A 21,825-nucleotide genomic window follows, 5' to 3' on the forward strand; every position below is an offset into this window, starting at 1 on the left:
GTGCGCGATGTTGCGCGGTGACCGATACAGCTGGGTATTTATTTATAGAGACTGTAAGGGAAGACGAGGGGAGGAAAATAGACAAGTAAATAAAAAGGCGACGAGTAAAAAGAAGGAAAACGAAAATACAAACAACAACAACAACAACAGCAGAAGCAACGAACAGTTGAATGCTACTCCTAACGAAGTCAAACACACGGGAGACACACGGAGTCTAGCTAACAAACCAAATACTTGCTCTTCCTTGTTCTCCTCTCTTCGTCCTCGACTTATCAGCACCCGAATATATTCGCCAGGCAGAGGTAAAAAATCATAATTGCCGATTGATAGAAGCACCGTATTGTCGATTTTTCATATACGCAAAAATGTTATTCGTAGAATTTAAAAATGTGAAAAGTTCTATTATAGAAAATAGAAAATAAAAAAGGCGAAATATAGATGACGATTTTACAGTTTAACATCATCTGTTCTGATCTTTCTAATCTTTTACCTTTTCATATTGCCTCTTCGACTTTCAACATTTTTCAATTCTATACATCAAGTTTCGCTTCTTTAAAAATTCGACATCACAATATCGAAGCTCTTCGATTTCTCATCTTTCGATATTTTTAACCCCATCCTATCCCCCTGCATTCGTATCATAATCTTGGCTCGACATTAATGACGGATTTATACGATCTTACATAACCCGAAATGTTGATGGCGAGGGACGAGGAGCTGCCAGCCACCGATTGGGAACTTTGTTGGTTCTGCGACTTGAGTCACGGATCGGTATCGACTTCAGATCTCAGCTCACGTTGTACACGCGTATTCTTATGTACTTATAACTTTTCTACATGTGTGTGTTTCACGCACGCGAGCAAAAAGCAATTAAAATCGAAGAGCTCCCGTACGTGTCTGTGTTTGCACAACACGCGAAACGATCCAACCAGTTTTGGTAATGCGTGTATGAAGGGCGACTCTGTAATTTCGTCTCTGACAGACGAAAGTTCAACGATGCAAATACTGATAAGGATCATCGTTTAAAAGAAATTTATGCGTTACAGTGACGTGTTGGAGAAACATTTGTTCAGAGTGTTCTTGAGTTCAGTTTCAAGTCATTTGAAATCTCATCAATTTGATAATTACGTTCGTTACCATCAAAATTTCTTGCGACCGTTTCTAGTCCCACGAATTGATAATTGAAGTTGAAGTTATTGGATGCAATTCAATAGCAAATTATAGTATACAGCTTGGGAATTGCGATTACACATTACAATGCATGTAAACGCATCTGAATAGCGAGTAATTACTTTGAAAGAAGTACCGGAGTATCTGTTCGATTAATTTAAACTTCTTTGTTAGAATACTGCTTCTACTAAAGTATGCGATAATTCCTTCAAAAAAATATAATTGTTCAGCGACTTTGTGGCGGTGCAAACATCGAAGACGTAGATCGGGACCAAATCCTTGCATACGGAATATACCCACTTGTGCGGTGCAGAAATTAATGCGAGCCAAAAATGGCGCGGCACTACAAAGCGAGGAAGAAGTAAATTGAAAATCGGCTTAAAAGCAATGTTGTTGTAGGCGCTGTGTTCCCAGTAACAATGATCGGAGAATTAATTGCGAATAATATGACGCGTGAACAGAGGCGGAGATTGGTAAATTATTAAACGTATACGTATACCGAAGTCTGTAAGACGCCAAGATTTTTTACCGTCTATCAAAAGCAACGGACTTGTACTTTTACAGAATTCTAGAAGAGCTACGAAGTCAGAGTTCACAAACAACTTGTTTTCATATTATCTTTGACACGAAGAACAAAACACATGGACGTTGAACACACCCAGCAACGCGTAGAGAGAAACAACAGACGATGGAAATTTTAGAGCGTGTATAAACATCGGACGCAATTCGCGAAAATATGCAAATACAGAGCTGCATAAGTTTACATCGTGGGAGAAAATTTTGAATCCAAACCGAGGAATGAATTTTCTTGAAACTTCGTTTCCAAAAGGTTTTCGAGATCACTGATTCCGAATCTGAAATCAAAGTTTAAAAAGAAGAACCCGAGCTCGCCATTTGAAGATTTTTAGAAAACCATATTTCAACCTCAATTCTAAATTTTCAAAATTTGACCTCAGATTCGGAATCAGTAATTTCGAAAACGTTCTCGGGAACCAAGTTTCAGAAAAAATGAATTGCTCGAGTTTAACAGATTATTGACCGCGAAACTTGATTTTCCCCAACTGTGGGTGGCAGATACTTTGATCTTAACTGAGAACCAAAACGCGTGAGATCGAGCAAAGTGTATGATCGAAAAAAAAGGTGGGCGGACGTTTTCATCTCATCTCTACTCGGAATCTGAACATCTTCCTGGTCGCTGATGACCTATCAAGTAATTGAAAATGTTGCCGACGCCAGAACGAGAGGCTTATACAATATTACATTCGGAGTAAAAGTTATAGCCAGTATAATAGTATGTAGTTGGTTTCAAGATTCAAAAGTATCATCAACGATAAAATTCCATAAATTGGCCTTGGCATTTTTTTTTTTTTTTTCTTTTTTAAATTTTTTTTAATTTCAACAGCTTGTTGGGATGCGGGATAACTTCTAACATTACTTCAATACTTATTTTTAGAAATAATGTCATCTTTGCTCGAGTCAAGCTGACACAGATTGCGAGTTTTAGCGTAAAACCGTTATCTTTGCCAAATTAACTAGGCGTTTCCTCAGTATTTGGGACGCGTGAGTCCAGCAACGACGTTAATTTCTACACCGTAAACCGTTGAAAAAAAAAAAAAAAAAAAAACGTGCCAATTATCATTGTGTTAAATATTTTCATTCATTTTTTAAACAGTCTATATATATATATATATATATATATATATATATATATATATATATATATATATATATATATATATATATACACTCTCGTATTCACAAAGTGTTGACGAATAAATCTTAGTAATGGAACATGGATGCAAATTAAACAAGATTCTGTTTTCATGTTGTTTCAAAACATTTTTACGGTTCATTGAATCAGAAATATTGAAGTTCTGAAACGAACAAATTGAATTGTTCGTTCGGCTGTGATGAAATTTGCAATAATTTGACGACGTGAGTAACAAGGAGTCATTAAAGTAGCGAATTCGATAATTTTCAACGTCTTGACGAAACAACGAAAAATCCGGACATTTCTGAACGTACAAAATCAAGACGACGCTTCCGTTTTTCTATCAAACTATTTAGCTTCCAATATTTCGTCTTGAAATATTAATTTTCATAAAACTATAATTCCTGCAGCAGAAATTTCAACTATTTCCAGCACCGTACGTGTTCATATTCTAAGAGACTAATCGTGGGACGAAGCTTGTCAGTCATCTGCGCCTTTTCTCGTGGGCGTCAGACTCGGTCAGCCCATCGCGTGTATCCAATTATTTGTAAACCATTATCCATTGTCCGTTGAATGTGGTTATTAAGTCGAAACTCATGCGACCCCGAGACTCATTTACCCGTGCCTCGTTACTCGAACGAACGTCGTCGTCGTCACAAGAAACAAGCGTCCTTTCCAGGCGTGTAACTAAAAGGCATGTTTGGGGGGGGGATCCAAGACAATGTACTGCAGAGAGATGAAAAAAGGACGGACAATGTGTCTGAATACCTCTCTCACTCTCTACAATCTCACAAGTGTGCTTTGCTCTAAGGATTTAACGTTAGCTGAGACCCGTATGGAAAAATATGGTTGTGAGATGATGGAAGGGTTAAAATAGAGGGGAAAAAAAATTTCGCCCCCCCCCCCCCCCCCCTCCAAGGGGGTTACGCACCTGGTCCTTTCGCATCTACGAAATTAACCCCATGCACAGTTATACGTATAGGTACAGGGTATATATGGTGGAAAGTATTTCTGCAAGTGTATGACCGATTGAATGGTGAAATTTGTGGTATTCTGTGATTTTGTACGACTTGAAGAAGTAAACTTACCACATGGCTTGCACGGATACTGGTTTGAAGATGTGCTGACAACCGCAAACGCTGACGCTGAAGCCCCTGTAACCAGACAAAAAGAAATAAAAATTATTGTTAAGATTGTTCGAATCGATTTTACAAACGCTGCTTATCAAAGTTGAATTTATTATGATTGGGACGTTACCTTTTTTTTTTTTTTGCGCACTAGTGTGCAGGGCGAAATTGAATCTCATAAACACGATCGGAAAGTGGTTGGGGAAAAAGTGATATGTACCTGAGAACGCACCGTATTCAAGTCTCGCGTTTTGTTAGTATGTACATCGAAGAATGACATTTTTCAACGGATGATTTATTCTAATTATTCCGTATCAGTCTTGGCGTAATTTAAAAAATAGAATTGAATAACGCGGGAGAAGAAGTCGTGCTTCTTTTCTCTTTCGTATGACCCGGTTAGACATTGTCACCTTCCGATTCAAGGTTCACTGGCACATGAGTGTAGCCCAACACAGGTGCCTGTATCTTGTTTCATGGCTCCTCTTATCTGGCAGGAGTTGATCGCGTATGTATGCTAGCCCATTATTCATCGGCTGACGATTGATAAATGAACGTTTCACTCCTGCCGAGTCTCTGCACTGCGGTATAATTGGAGATAAATAATTTATACGCGATTCGATGTATAGCTATACATATAATGCATATCTCGTGTAACCCGACCGATGACGCATTGCAGTAAATTGAGCATCCGTAAGAAAATTGGACGCCACGATTGTGAGTCAAGAGAATGTTGCAGTATCTTGATCGCGATGCTGCTGCTACAGTGTATTTTCCTTGGGACTGTCTGTGTGTCTTTTTCTTCTCTCTCTCTCTCGCTCTTTTTCTCCTCTCTTCAACCGAATCTGTATCGAGAGTAATTGCATATTTCGGCAGGATTAATCGAGTAGGCGTACCCTTATACTCGCCATCGTCTGACCGGACGGAATTACCGTGTAGAGTTGTTATTGCAGCGGGTAAAGAAAAGGAGAAATAAAGAATGGATAGAGTTAAAGGTATCGGTGGGTGAAGAAATGGGCGCAGGGCACGACGCGTGGTAACGGTAACCGGAATCTTACGAAACTGCGTATAGTATTCCCGGTTCCGTATAACAGACGCTAATTAGCTTGATTATACACGCGCCATTCAAAACGAGGATCGCGTGTACTCAGCGATTCCTAAACCGAGTCAAAAAAATAAAATCGTTCCGAGAAAGGAAGGCGAAATTGGTCAAGACCACGGACATGCCTCGTGAAACTTTTTCAAAAAATACTATTTTCAGTACTTTCGCGTATTTCAAAAGTAAAGAAGCACTTCAGAGAAATTGATATCCAAATTACAACAGTGATCAATGCGATTTTCCGACAGTATTTTCGTAACGATCCACGACAAAATTTTAGAAACGGCTTTTAGTATTCAACAGTTTTTGTTACTGGAAACATATTGTTCGTCTGGCGAATCGTTAATATTGTTCAAAAGAAAATAGACCTAATTTCGTGGTTTTAAGGTCCAATAGAAAGGAGTTTTTGAAGGCAAAAATTCACAGATTGCGAGAAGATTACCTTTCATCTTTTCTATTTCACAGACTTTCATCCATATATGGGACATTTTTTCCTTCAGTTCTTTCGACAAAATTGTACGACGATGTCCATACTTTATACCAAGTAATAGTGATACGTAGCTTTTCGGCATTTGGTTGAAAGAGACTTGTAAAAAGAATGTTTCGTCGAAAAGTAGGTGCTGCGGTTAAACGGAGCAATTAGGGTAGATATACAAAAAAAAGTGGCCTAGTTGACAAAGAATGACTCGTAAAGATCGCAGCGTCGAAATGAAGAGGCATGGGCTTCAAAAGTACAAAGACGGGTGAGCGGTGGATCGAGACGAGACAAAAATGGTGAATAAAAAGTCTCACCGTCCGCAACTAAGAAGTTAATAGACATTTTTCTACGCTTTTCTAGATTTGTTTAATTTTATTTTCTGGTCAGTATCCAGTAATCGATTCGCGGAAATCTAGGTTTCCAACGGCGAGCAAATTACGCAACTTGGGTACACAGAGACCGTCTACTCAGTTAGATTAACGGTGAACGATGAAACAAACGTCGAGTTGTTCTCGTTGTTAAACCGTGACAAACAAATCAGGAAATGACAAAAATTTTCCGCAGTCGCAGCCCTTTGTAATTATTTTCCTCGGCGTCTCTTTAAACTTTCGATATCTTCGCACACGGAGCGACGATAAAACGATAATTAGGAAAAAATTGACCGGCGCATAGATCGCACTAAAAGCGTGTCTAATTGAGGAGTCGTTAATCGATCTTGTACACGTTATTAGCTTGCGCAGGAACGCGGCGAATTAAATTTAACGATGCGAAAGTGATGCGCGATGATCAAGCACTGCACCGCTCGCTTTTAAGTAAACTATTCGTACAGCTTTTGCTTCTCTTAACGCTACACAGACCGAGAATGGTTGGCTTATCTTCGTTTCACCGACAAAAACGACGCTGGTTAAAGAAGCATCGAGGTTTTTATCTGCACGCGAGCCAAGAAATCTACGTGATGAGATTTGGGTGAACATTTAGGACTCACCCATCGCCGTCCAACGTGATCGCTGTGTCGGCCAGCACTCTTAAAACGAGGCCAACTGTTGCCCTCGCGTGGCAATCTATGCCCAGAAGACAACTCTCTTCCGCATCCTGTCTGCCTGTACAGGACACTACGACCAGGTACCGCGTCCTTCCAGGATGGACGGACTCCAACTTGACAGCCTGGAAACAAAGATGATCGATAATTTTCAAACGTTTATAATTGTGTAAGAACGTCGATAGCGAGTATTCAATGTTAACGGAATGTCTTTCTCAACCGAAGAATGAATGTGAAATAAATCAGGAGAAATGTATCTCGTATCAAGGAATGGCGGGTTGCTTTCTCAAGCCATTGACGTTGAAAAATGCGAGCAAGAACCTGCGGCACATAAATGTTGGTACGATATACGCGTGGACTGAGTAGCAGCTAACTGCGATAACTACACAACGTATGTTAGGATATAATTATACTCATTAGATGAATTATTATTGGAGCAAGTTTCTTCTTGGCTATGGAAGTCTTTCGACCATCGCTCACGCGCCTACTCCTTTCAGTCGGACGACCATGACAGTAATAATTGCACCGATGAACTATGTATCTTATTCTCCAGTGCAGCTGTTTACGCATATATATATACACATATGTACACACATGTGTGTAATGAGTGTGTGCCAGTCGAGCAATTGCTCTTCACCATCCATAAATACAGTTGATATCTTCTCCAGACATCGGAAGACTCCGAAAGGTTGCCCGTAATAGGCGGAAATGATGCGAAAAACGGAAGTCTTCGAGTCGTTATCCGTGTTCCATAACTCAGACTAACTTTCGCCACAGTCGTCATCTCCCAACGTATTACCGAACGGATGTAACCATTCATGTTCGTTTGGAGAGTCCTTTCAATTTACGTAGGTGCATAATACCAAAGCATTATTTAAAAGAGAAACGTATCGAATCGCAGTGTTGAAGGAATTTTGAATCGGTAAAAGTTGTCAGTAAAACAAAGCTTGAAAAGTCAAGATCATGTATGCCCCGGGCATACTGATCGACTGTTGCAGCAGTAAACTGGGAACCATGGAAATGTGATTTTCACTTATGAAAACCAGTGATGTAGGTGCGCGGAATGCAGAGATTTGCAAAACTAGACGGGGGAGGTCGAAGACCACTAACATGGGTGCGGTTGCAACAACAGTTCTTCAACAAGGAAGTAGCACCATTGATAAGTTGGCTATACAACTGAGCACGGTGCACACTGGAACGGAAATGAACTTTCTCTTCTCTTGTAGCAAGTATATTTATCTCGTCGTAGTTTTGAACTATCATCAACGGTGACAAAGCGGTACAAAAGAAAGTCCCTGGGTTATAACCTGCAGGAGTAGCAGCAGTAATGAACGGTGAAATTGTAATACTATACCGCGAAGGAGACGTTGTCATGCCCCAGGTTACCAAATAACGAAAAAAATGGATGAACTGATCCGACCGACGAGTTTCTCATTAGTTAAATGGATTAATCCGAAGACGAGCACCTACGGTAAATCGAACAGCTGCACTTTCTGCCATAAATTTTACCGCTTCTAATTACCACTTTAGTAATTGGAGAACCATGTTATCCGACTTCAACCCTCGATCTGCAGCACCAGCGACTTTTCATGGTACGTATGCGTATGTCCGTTGCACCTAGTGTACCATATTGGACGTGCTTATCTCTACTCTGGAAATGATATTACCGTGGAAGAATTTCTCTCCCAAGAAATAACGCCCGTTGCAATTATTACCGTAACCCTTGATCGATCTAACAAGGTATAAAAGTAACATTTACGTACATCGGACGTTATCTCGTTCAGCGAACTCTCGCGGGGCGTATGACGGTTGAACAAATCGAGCAAGGTGCTCACCTAAATAACTATCTGTGCGAGCAGCGCAACGTCCAGTTGGTACACGTGTGTACATATAATGTATTATGTGTCAGGATTTATATCTCTTCTTGGGTACAGTTGTTCGCGTCGGCAGATTAGACTCTACCTACTGGTTGCATAGCGTCTCGTTATCGTCGTATCAACGGTGTATTAATCTGGAAATTGCTGACCTGAATCGCTCATGGGTCAAGTGAATGTGATAACAGTAATTACACAGGAAGGAACGAGCATTTAACGGTCGGCAAACCTACTCTGGTTCTGCACGCAGGCGTTTGCGGTGGTCTCGAACTGTTCGCGAATCGAATAATAATCGCAGTACCTACCAACAACCCCGAGCGTTGTTGATCAACGTGATGCTGTTAGAATTCGCCTTTTTTCACGTAGAGTATTTAATTTGAAAATTCTATAAACTCTTCCGGAGGAAAAGATGCCGTGTAAATTATTCGAAATGGAATGACGTAATGATTGGCGAAAGATACTGCGAAATACGTCGACGTGATTTCTACAGTGAGCAGCTAATTGGAAGCACGTTACAGGAAATTCTTGCGTTAGTCGATTGGTTAATTACCGTGAATTAAGATCGTTTTGAAGTTAGTAACGTTATCGTAACGATTCACGCTGAGAAAAAACAGTTATTTTGCAATTTTCGAACTGTCTGAAATTCAGTAAACAGTAATGAAACGAAATATACAGATTTTGTGCAACCGTAATGCCTTCAAAATTATTGTAAAAATAAGATAATAGTGATTTTCCTCAACGTTTCGTTACGATGACGTTACTTACTTCAACCTCGTCAAATAATTTTCTATTTAGGTTAGGTTCAAAGTTTTTAATGGCTTGTTATATCTTAGTTGTGTAGTCTAAAGGTGGTTGGTCTTCTAGAGCGAAAAAGAAACGACAAACAACAACGACGAGGTTGGTAGAGCGTTTCCAACAGGATATACTTAGTTTTTAAGTTTCCTGATTGGAAATTACATTCGACGGATTAATTTGTGGGACATGCTTGTGCATATCCCGTATTGGAATTAAGAGAATAAAAAATATGCTACGAGCATCCAACCACTTATATGCCGATTTCATCGCTCTCATCTCTGTAGTTTCGTAAAAGGATATAATTTCCTTATTTTCCCGAGATAAGCAAATGCGACACGGTATGAGGTAATAAATAACATGGATACCAAAAATACAGGGAAAAAAAACCTCGATGATCGCATTTCGAGCGCTTATGTTATACCATCGAGTATTCAACGGTACACCATGCGTGTATAATTATATATGGGATGTATAATTATTATACGAGCGCGCAGAAGGAACCGCTCGTCGGAGTTTAAAACGTTTTATACGACCCTGCACGCATTGGTGTGCATACGTGAAGTACGGTAAAACTTAAGGCGACGGATAATTAATATTATTGGGGTCAACTGTTCCAGCTTATAATATGACCCGGAAGTACGTTTGGACCGGCCAAACGACTGTGAGACGTTTTACCCCGTTTTTTCCGTTTCTTTTCTCGATTGAAGATCGCAGCCGGTGCTCGGCATGTCCTGCAGAGTTCAGGCAAATGACCGGGAATGGAAGTTTTAACGAAGACGAAAGAAGTTCCCAGGTGTGCCGGTGAGCCGTCAAGAGACCAAACAGTAAGCCAGACCTCTATATTTAGTCATCAGAAAACTCGACACCATAATTGTCGACCGAACAGACCACTCGACCTAGTCAACCAAAGGATTGCCACTGGCATAAGTCGGACCGAGCCGAGCCAATTTCACCTCAAGCTATAATTCAGGACTGACCGTAAGATCTGAAACGTGATGTGAGCTTCGGACGTGAAACGAATAGCCTCGCCCGGTGTGCCTTATGCGTGAAGAGGAACCGACACGACTTGGCGGGTCGAGTGCTTTCAAAGACAATCGAAAGTCCGCTATGGCACGCTTATCGAGGCACCTAACGGTCCCGGAATCTAATAATATACTGTTGCAATGTTGTTTGACCGTCTCCAAAGCCACTTTCCAACTGCCGCACCAACATTGCCTAATTTTCTACGCGATCTTATAGGAAGTGGAGGCCTGTAAAATCACTTCATCGTCAGGTGTTTGTCCGTCGCTAATGATGCCAAGATGACAAACTCGGACCATTAGTATGACACTCTCTTCTAACGCCCAATAAATTGTCCTGGTAAAAAAAATTCCCTTCTCCAATGAGTCTAGACTGCGTGGTGACAGTCGATAGAAATTCGCTAGTCTGCTCATTCTGTTAGCTGAGAAAACGATCCTCCGCCGACTGCAAACGTTAGTCTATCAACAGAGATCTCTTCCCACGGCATTTCATTCGGTGCAATTCGACCCGCGAGGATTTGCTCACCTGTACCTATCCGTTGCACAAATCGAAAGTGTACATGCGAGGAATGTTACGTCTGGTTGCAGGTTGATCCAGAATGGGGAAGGCTCGCAGGAATTGACGCGAGGTGAATCAGGAAGCGGATGATGAAAATTGATAAGTTTGAAAATTAAATATAAGTACGTTCTGACCATCAAACTTATAACATTTCGCGTTGAACTGCGACTGGGATGCAAAAAAACAAAAAAAAAAAAAAAATTAGATATCTTAGTTAAAAATACAGCCAAAGAAGTTATGTGAAGTTAACTGAAGCTGAACTGTGACATGTAAAAAAACTCTCACAGGACTTTCTTGCCGTGTAATATAAACAATCGTATGACCCACTGACAGTATTCGCGTATTTGGAGACACCGGCTACAAATTAGAAGGCTTTAATCAGCGAACTACGTACGAATACACGCAAGCAAGACAAATAATTATCCTCCGTCGATGAGTCAGTTTTACCGCTAGCAGACTTACACCGTTGTGTAAATACGCGTATGACCTCTTCTGTCTGGCGAGAACTTTCGTTTCTTATCCAACCGATGAATAAACTAAAGGCGCGGGTGTTCGACTCGACTTACAGACAACAATAGACATTCTGGCTACCTTGATTTACGAGGTTTTAAGGTTCAGAGGTGGCAGATATGACTCCGAAAATGGTTACACCTTTTCTCTTCCATTAAATAAGTCGCCTGTCAAATCAACAGTAAAATTCTGACCCTGAATGCGGTCAGAAAGAGTGAACAGTAGCTCTACCGTGTCTGCTCGAAAACAAACATCAATTTCAATTACTTCAATCAACGGAGTCTAAACAGTGAATCGGACGATAAAGATGCTGGTCCGTTTGAAGGGCGTCTCTGTCTCCATCTTCGATTCCAGCACCTGCTGCGATCACTGAATAGAGAACAGTTAACGGAAGAAATGCTCCGAAAGACGGTTGAAATTAAGATGCTGAAGCGATCAAGCGTGAGCGGATGTTACCAACTCGAAGTGCAATTCTTCACCGCACGTAATAATTCGCGTCAGCCTTCCTCCGGTGTTTCAATAATAGTCATTTACGAAGAGCGTCCTAGTTGTTTTCTTTGCATCATGAGAAGATTTCCATTGTGTCGGTACCGATCATGTACTAAGGTTTCAATTGAGTAACAACTTTCGAACCGACTTACAGCGATATTTGCACGCGTCAGTAGGCGGGCTAAAGACGGGGAGATCCTGGGATCGGAGATCGCGAGGCATCATCCGCTGGGCCTGCACGTTCCTTAGCCTTTGGAAACATCGAGCAGAACGTGACTAGGTGCATCGATGACTGGTGGGTAGGTAGGTAGGTCCGGAACGCGAATTGCAACACGATACATTAAACGGTGCACCGGATCGGTACAAACTACGTGGAGCAACTTTGTAGAGAAAGGGACTCTTACCGAATGCGGTAAAAAAAAAAGGCGAATTATTTCTACAGACTTGCTCGTTCTTCGTGGAGTAAAACATAACCAACCGAAGAGAAAAACTGAGTAGAGTATACGGCAAACAGCACGTGAACACAAAAGCCAAGCCTGTTCACTCGATGAATCTTATTTTACAATTTATTTTTAGTACTATATTTGTCAAAGAGCCAGCTTGGAAATTTGACCCAGGTACGTACAAATATTTAATAACTCTTCGGGTATATCGATGGGGCGAAAGTCATTCGACGATGAATCGAGTCAGTTTCACTTTCAAGAAACACCAATTCAGATTCGAAACTGGTACTCCTGCTGTGAACGTTGCTCTCTATAAACGTTACAACTCTATATATGTGCGCCAGTCTGTCACGACGCGACGCTATTATTTAACGATATGAAGCGAGACGATCTCTTTTCTTAGGATGAGTTTCGCAAACGGTGGGCACGGTAAGCTTGCCACGAGGTAAAACAAACTCTCGGTCTAACCGGCGTGATCAATTCAATACTTTCAATCCTGCGAGGCGCACTGCCAGCTTCGTGACAATATCACGCGGCAAATCAAATGACCTGATAAGGCGTATGATGCTTCATTAAATATCAAATTACCTTATCTCTAGATCAAGCCCATGATAAACGTTTACGAACGAAAGGAGATACCATATTTGGTAATGCAGCAGCACTTGGTGCGTAGCTGACTCACATTCCGCGTAAACAAATCCTCGAGGGACTTTTTGCATTGAGAGGACTTGAGGATGGCAATACCAACGAATACTTGTTGAAAGCGATTGCAAATTAATGTTTAGAACGACTGAAATGCGCGGGAAAAATATCGCATGTCACTGAAATATAAAACTTTTCAAAATCACCTAAGTTCATTGAATGCCGTTTAATGCGATCTAGGTCATCCGAAGAAATGTCCACCGTGGGTATCAGTTCAAAGTAATTCGCACGGAATTCATCGTGCCACTTGAAGTTGTTAAAAGCCTATCAAACACTGTTTTATTCTCGACCCTCGTCAGCGATTTAAAAAAAAACCATTCGAGCGGAGAATAATATCCATAGTAAACTGAAATCGGTGTAACTGAAACTAGAAGATTGTTCGAACTCGTTTAAATTCATTCAAAGTGATTTGCAATCATTGTAAGCAATTTGAGGTTAGCCGTAACTCGACACTCGAGTAAACACTGATTCCAAGTTAACAACTTATCATCGTGAATGGGCTATGGAAAATAGTTGAAGATCCAAGAGCATTTAGCTTTAGGCAATTAGTGTACTGGGAGTGTGTCGCATGGGTCATAAACACGTGTATATTCGTATGATACATCGGACAGGAAGAGATCATAATTGGCAGTCGAAGACTCGAGTATAAAAATAAGAAAATTCTACCAGCAAAAATGCCCCGCGGAAAGTGTAAGCCATATCTAAGAATAAGATAATGCGATTTGTAACGAGAAGGTTTGAAAAAAAAAAAGAAAAGAAAAACCACTTTGCAGGAGAAAAGTGTTGATAATAAATAGTACCTTGTAGCTAAAGTTTTTGCTCCCACCGCACATCACGGAGCCCCTTTTTGTCTTGACGCGAGGGTTCGTTAGCATCGTTATACTCGGTTTTCAGTATAGACTCTGTTTTATAGTGAAGCCCAACATTAGCTGGGAGTTGACCAACTCAGAACGCCTCGCCTCTCCGTGTACCTGGAACTTCCCAAGGCTTTCGTTGAGTTATCACTTCGTTCAAACACGACACGCTTGCTGAACAGTTTGAATAGTAAGGCATCCAACTGTTTATTAGAGTAGGCCTGCAATCATTCGCTTAAGCTCGCTAACAGCTCACTGTCAGTGTTCAGCAATTGGATGATAACCGTCGAGTGTCTTGATTTTCCATAAAAAGCGTCACCGTCTCGTTACCGTACTCCATTTTTATCCACAAACACACACAGACACACCTACAAACTGCACGTTTCGAATAATGAGTTTTTAATATTAGAAATACAACTTCGCTGTTCGACACCTTTAGAAAGTACGGGGAAGCGATCACTGCTTGATGTACCGCCGCGACTTCGCATTTGTCAAACTTGCTTCCTCGAAGCTTCCCAGTTAACTGATATCTCCACTGGTGAAAAAAATCTAATCGGTTGACCGTGAGTCTCGGGCTGATAAGTGCTCTACACTACGAATGCAACAGTCGGACGAATCCGTCGAAGGATTGCTGATCCGGAATGACACTTTAGATATAGTGGAAATTTGTAATATCTTGGTGCCATAACTTGATAAACTAAAACATGAAAGATACGCTTTTACAGATGTCGACCCTACCCCGGATCAGCGGAGCCGCATTGGAAGAGCTATCGGATAAACGCTTCATAATATCACAATTTCGAACGTCAAGTATCGTGGGTACGATTCTACTTCCTTCCTTCGAATTGTACTTTCCAACGCTAAACCAGTCTTTACACCCGTCCTAATGTACGGAAAATAGCTACGCTATTATACGACCATCAAGACGGCTTGGGTTCCCCCCTTTGACCTTGGGGACCGATTCTCACTGAAACCAATTTAGGAGAATCAGTCCCGGTCGCAGTTATCCAATTGGGCTCGTGACGCGATCGCACCTTGTGTAACGATGCAACGGGATGGATATCCATTCTCATGGAACTGAGCTCTGAGCTTAGTTGCTTGACGTTATGGATGGATCGGAAAAGTTTTCACACAGCGAAACGCTAAGCCCAGAGTTTCTACGGTTCTTTGTTCTACTACAGCCGGGTTTAAACTAGCTGGGATTCTCAGCGGATACTGCGGTAAGCCGTACACGTAAGACTCCTACGAAATTGGAGCGGCATGAGACAACTCGAGCTCTAGGAACGTTCGATCGATGGTTTCCAAGCATCGCACAACGAACTGTCGAACATGCGAAGTAAAGAATATCTAACAAAAGAAAACATGCAACTGCACCAAGAAGTAACGCTAACAATCCGAATTTGGTTATCTCGAGCAAATTGTACAACGTGAAACAGAGTTCACGGCAGATCAAATGTCTGACGATCGAACACATTTGGTCGAAATTGTTAGTCAGTTTAATTGCCGTTGGAGTAAAACAAACGGACAGTTGTTCCTTTACAAGTTACAAAGTTCCTTACTCGCTGTTCATTAATTCAGACGTCTCGGTTACTTTCAGAACTTGAGACACCATGATTGCGTATATTCTAAATTTCAAGCCATTGCTTTTCTCACCCAAAATTTGGTACGATTTATCATATTTATCTCTGAGTTTCCGATTTCGAAGGCTTATTCCAAACTCAAGTTATAGGTTAAGAACCAATCGTACAACGAAAATGCTTCTTTCACCAACGGCCGAGACTGATTAGGTGCACTGTACCGGTAGCGCAAGCTACTCAGGCCAGCTATTAATATCGTGTACAGCGAGGGCCTTGAAAGTGGAGCAACTTTATCGGGTGTCGCGGTGAAATCCAAAACGAGTCCCGCGACATTTTGACTCCTCGTAATTAATCCACGCGGTGTTAATTACACGAGGCACAGTGCCACAAGGCTGGGTATGGCCCACTTCAACCGTTGCTCATAGACTTCCTTGTACGAAGACTCAACGTCTTTATTCCCTGCTCTGCATTAAACAGAGATTACAACAATGGTACAATCCGACTGCATAGAAAGGTCAGTCCTCGACTTATTCATCCGCATTTCAACTTCATTCGTCGCTATCGGTATTTCGAATACTCTGAGCCATCAGCCAGTCCATTCTGGGAACGATTGGGTACCGAGAGGTTTACGTCAAATACTAAAGCATCGCTCGAATCTTCAACACGAGTGTCGATTACAGCGTTGAAATTATATTTCTACGGATAGTCGCATCACCTTTCCCACAGTGAAAACCGGTCTGGTATATAACCTTACAGCGGTGGCTCAACGAGCTGTGAGAAATTCAGAAATTTAGGGGTCGGGCGTACTCGAGCTCTGGCAGCCCTGCATTTGACACTTTCCTGGGGTTAATGTCCCGAATCATTCGCCTCGTCGAATTAACTCCAGACTGCGCGCAACGAACCACGGCTCGAGTGCACCGTAGAGTATGACACGTTCGAAGGTGTGCAGACCTTACCCTCATTGCAATTTATTCCACTGTGGTGAACACTGTTCTCCCTTATTTTTTTTTCTCTTTGTGTTCATTGGCCGTCCACAGCTTTCTTTTCGGCAATTATCGAGTCTCCACACGTTCGAACGTCACTTCATTTTTCTGAAATATGTCGAATGACAACTGCGATGGATATCCCTGGTAGTCTCGGACTTTACTAATCGTTTCCAACTCTGACCTTCTTAGTAATATAAATACTGCTGAAAAGTGACTTGAAAGTCGAGTTAATCTTAAAGTTCGTGAAGTAATTCGTTTCACCAGGTTGACAAAACATTTCTACTTCCATATGCATATTCGTGTATCGACCCTTCATCTCTATTGCGGAAGTTTCGCAAATATTTTTTAATATAACGGATGGATGGCTGGATTTTCATCGATTTACATTTTCCTGAAATATTGAATTATCCGCAAGCTGAAATTCGATTTTCAGGCAAATTTTTAACGTTGCGTTAATACTTCCCACGCAACCTTAGTAGCAGCTAACAATTTATTTATTGATTTATTGGTTTCTACTCTCGAATCTTATACGCTTCGATTATTCTGTCGCCGAAGGCTGTGACTAAGTTGCGAAGGTTTTACAAACCTCTAGTCGAGCCACCTGCCTTATGTATGCCACAGTGGACAGCGAAGCGATCGAAAGTTCATAAATTATTCGTAACGCACGTAATTCACGCCGAAAGTGAAAATCCTTCCTAGCAGGCTTATTTTCCCTCCTAAATTCACAATCGCGATTCCGTAACTCTTCGGAGCAACGAACTCGTCGCTGTTAATAAGGTTAAGTCAGAAGTAAAACATGATTAAAAAAAAAAAAATGTGTCCATATAATTTAGAACTTGTTAATTTCAGTAGTTAAAAAAATAAGTGTAGAAATCCTAACGATTCAAATATTACTAATAAATTAAAAATAACGCGACTACCGTGTAATTATTACATCGATACACAAAGTTTCGATTTTCAATTTGTAACCTGATTACAGCTTATGAATTATCCTCGTTTACCTGTAGAAAATATTTACTACCTCGACTCACGATCGTCGTTAAACGAATTAATTTCTTTCAATCGAGAATTTATTATGAAACCGAAACCGCTATTTCAACGTCCGATCGACCCGGAACACGTAATTTCGAATCTCGCTTCGATATGTCACTTAACGTCTTTCTCGGTATGGAAAGTGAACTTGAAACCAATTTCAATAACCTTATCTTAATCGTTTGCGCGGAATATATACGGTTATATAAAAAAAAATCACGTAACCACATTTACCGCGGTAATTACCCAACGTCTCAGGCTCGTTAATATTTCTACCTGACGTAATTAGTATTGTATGCGAATGTAATACGAGTGAAAAGTGCACGATATGCGAAACATCCAACGCGTCGCGCGCATCCTCGCGATGACTAAGCTCTGCAATTTGATAATCGGATATCGTGCTGATCAACTGATCATCGGGATAAACCAAATAAAATCAGCCGCGACTACGAAAAACGAAGAAAAAATTTAAAATCACTTGGGTGGCTCTGAATCGAAGCGGTAAAACCGAAACGATGACGGTAAGGACGAGGTGCGCAGTCGACACGAGCAAGATGTCCCATAAATCAACTAATTACCGTAGTATTATCTCAGAATTTCCATTAACATTCCCGTTTCGTCAGCGTCGTCGTTACAATCTCAGTAGAAGTTTCTCTCTCTCTCTCTCTCTCTCTCTCTCTCTTGCTCTAAACCGCGGTAAATACCGTGCCGGATTAAAACCGTGTGCGCAGATATCTTGCTGCAGCCAAGGAAGGGTTTTTCCTTTCCGTGGGCGAACCGGGTCCTCGTCGTCGGCTCGGAGTTACTACTGACGAGAAGAAATTGCTCCTCGGGAAGGTGTGTTTTACCCTTTTCTTTTTTTTTTTTTTGACCTTTATCATCTCTCGCAGTAAATCCCGCGAGTGCGTGAATAGGCGGAGGCGATATAATTGCCAATATCCTCCCGCACGCCCGGAGGATAAAAGACGACAATATCTCGGATCATCTGGGTACGGTGTCGACCGTATGTCACTTGGCTGGCAATTCTTCGCACGATATTCGCCGTCAACCGGTAACTCAACGTGACCTCGTCTCTCCGCAAATGTTGCTCCCATCCTTCACTCGCGGTACTAAATTTCTTTTTTACCAAGTTCAAAGTTCGACCGTCGTAATATTCCCGGATTACGAAAGACGATGGGACAAAAAATTATAAAATAATAAATCTTAGCAAGAATAGGCACGCTGACAATGAAAGTTAAGAAGACAGGAATACAATTGAAACAACGATATTGACGAGGTGTCTTAGTAGGTATTAAATGATTGCCGATGTTATACCGATCTCGATCGATACTTTACAAGTTTCAAGAACAGATGTTCTACTGTAACAGGGAGCAGAAATAATATTATATTAATTCCTTCACTATGTGAATTCAACTTGGTTAACAGCGACCCGGAAAAACTCCGCGCTCACGAAGTTCAAAGCTTCAGGGAATGAATTGAACTCTTTCCGGGTTGTCGTCTGATCCTCACGTATTACACGCTCGGCCCGAGGTGACCTTAAAAGTTGACTCGAAAGCGCGTGTGAATTATTCGCAGGAGGACTTAAAGCGACTTCGGAGTGAGTCAGGTGGGTATTAAATGTAGGTACCAACGTTGTACAAAGCCAGAGTTCGCGTTTAATTCGACCCACTTTTTGCATCTCCGAATTACTCCGGTGAGCATATCGTCCGATGAATAAACTAGACGCGTTGCCCCGAGATCCAGGAAGTCGGTGTGAAGCATCTGACTGAAGAACTATTCGAGTGCTAAGGAATGACTCAACGTACGATTGTTAATGTGTTACGTGACGAGTCGAAACGCGAAGACCAGCCCGTATCATCTCCTTCCACGAAAGGAATAAATTCAAGTCATCAATCTCTTTTTCTCAGTGAATAATTATCGGCTATGCAAGTATACGTTAAACACACACCTCTTTCCGTCCAGATGTTAACATCGGACCTTTTACGGCCACGTCTACACGTAAATGACATAATGTACGTCTTGGCGTTGTATTTACACTGGAATACAAAGCGTATTTTGTGCCAATACCACTTTTGGATTATTCTTGATTGTCTTCTCGAAAACGGTTAAACGAACGAGATTGTTGAAAAATGATTCCATACTTGGAAAAACGTGAGAACCGGAACTATTTGTTGCCAGATACTTTACATTTTTCTTTTACTTGCTCGTGGTTCTACTTTTTTATTTACGAAAGGTGATCGATTACTCGACGAGAAGAATGAGCAGCGGATAGGAAAAAAAGATGCAAAAGTTTAACAATGCATATCGATTAGGTTATACATTTACCTATCTTGCTTCGAACTTTACGATGCGAGATTTCAAAGGCTGTATTTCAAAAGGAACGGGTTCGTATTTTACGAGAGGTTGAGCTTTGCGCCCCATGATAAACTTCCGAATAAAAATAGATCCTGTATTTATCGACGTCGTAATCCTACGTCTTACTTTATTGCAGGACGAGTACGAGGGCATAGAAAAGTCCTGAAGAAAGTTTCGAATCTTTTTCGTCACGTGTACCATATGTAATTTATAAAAGATTGCAAAATTCTGCTTCGATATCCTTGAGAATTGAATCAATAACTTTGCCGAGTTTTCACCGTGAAGAAATTCCTCCAACAAGCAATTTTCTCTAGCATTCGACGAAATGTGATATTTTGATTCCATACGATTATCATACAGCGTTAGCAAAATCACTTCTAGTGTTTACCAAAATCATGAAAACAAGAACACGATTCCCGACAGTTTGATTTGAACGGTACCATCGATATCTCACCTTCCAAAACCAAAACTTCATTTTCAATTGCGTTTAATGGTGTTTAAAAAATGAATAGAAAATTTAAAAAAAAAAAAACAAAACAAAAAGCAATACACAATTTCAGGAAATCTAGGAATTTTTGGACACTTTAAGGACTTGTGTAACCGCATCTACTGGCAGAAAGGACCGACGAGACGGCAACTGGAAGTGCTGATGGCAAATTGCAAAGTAGGTTGCGGTCCGAGACGAGACCCAAGAAGGCGGCCTGTAGCGGAACCCACGCGTGGGTCTCAGTCACGAAGGAAAGAGGTCGTCGAAACGCGCCCCAAGGGGCTTCCGGTCTACGAAGCCGAGAACTCGCGCAAGCGGTAAGATCTAGTTCTTTGCATCACGGTGAATAAAATAAGTAGCCAATAGTATAAACCATAGGTACAAATACTGGGTGTTCGGGTTGACCGCGCCCGAAGTTCGCTGATGGAGGGAAAGAGGAAAAAGTTTATAATCTTCGGCTTCGGTTCATCCTCGCGTTCCGACTATGTACACCATTATCGGATGGATTTCTGACTGGTCGGATTATCGGAAATGTAAGCAATCGAGATTCGTCAATAAAACTTAATACGGATAGTGTCGAGTCTAATGTGACAGTCGATAAAACGTCTCGACACTTATAGTGAAGTGAAAACTGAAGAACTATCAAATTTGCTAATTTGACCAACATTGTAAAAACTGGCGGTGTTAAAATTGACCGGTTGATACTACTATGGAACATTCTTTGTGGTAAGTTGAAAATTTTAATTATTGGATTGAAACGAAACTAAATTCTATAGAAGTCCAAACCGTCATTTTTTTACAATCTTATAACGAATGATCTTAAAATCAAAAATGACGAAGGCTTCAAAGATTTTTCGGAAAGCTTGAAGAACTTTGGTCCCTGCACATGCCTGCACCAACTTTGTCCACGTTCGATTAATCGAATTGAATTAAAAATCCGCATACTTATAAATACCTCCGTCGAAAACTGGTTCTCAAAAGTCAAGAAACAACGATACGTGCTGACGGTGATAAAATTCATTGCGTGACTCGTGCCGAAATTATGACTATTATTATGATTATTACACCCAGTGCTCCTTGCGCCCTCGTTACACGCACGTATATACGTCACCTTGATCTTCGTCAGATTCACAAGTAGGACACAACCCGTACGAGATTGTGAAAGAAAGAGAATATCTAAAAAGAGAGGCATAAGGAGGTGTTCGCTCGTAAAAGCTGTCCGATCGTTTTAACAGCCGAGCATAAGAGTGTCGTTTGTTGTTCGTTTGTCCTATTCGGATGGACAAATCTGATGGTCAGACGAGGTACGAGCAGAGTGAAAGTGCCGGGATCAGTCAGGTCCCCCCCTATCATAGGTAAGACGGTAGCTGATGTAGATACAAGTCAATTTCATGATGCATGGTTATGCAGTTCGAGCTCACGTGGCAGCCTAAACGTTAGTGAAACGCAGGTTCTTCAAGTTCAACTTCGTAGTTCAGTAAAAACGTAGAATTATAATATGCTTGAAATGAGATCCAAAGCT

General features: G+C 41.2%; 1 protein-coding gene across 8 annotated transcripts in view; it reads right to left on the reverse strand.

The window, feature by feature from the left end:
* Positions 1-21,825, reverse strand: part of ssh (Protein phosphatase Slingshot) — a 171,612-nt gene that overhangs the window by 18,208 nt on the left and 131,579 nt on the right. For 7 of the 8 annotated variants that reach the window (XM_046626765.2, XM_046626764.2, XM_046626762.2 and 4 more), the window contains 2 exons: positions 6,568-6,746; positions 3,970-4,035 (listed from right to left, as the gene is read on the reverse strand). In XM_046626765.2, the coding sequence (XP_046482721.1) occupies positions 3,970-4,035; positions 6,568-6,746 (245 nt within the window). Of the gene's footprint in view, positions 1-3,969; positions 4,036-6,567; positions 6,747-13,812; positions 14,069-21,825 lie in introns of those variants that run through there. The other variant, XM_046626768.2, reaches the window with a different exon arrangement.

The sequence above is a fragment of the Neodiprion pinetum genome, chromosome 5 (assembly GCF_021155775.2).
Source record: "Neodiprion pinetum isolate iyNeoPine1 chromosome 5, iyNeoPine1.2, whole genome shotgun sequence".
NCBI lineage: Eukaryota > Metazoa > Arthropoda > Insecta > Hymenoptera > Diprionidae > Neodiprion > Neodiprion pinetum.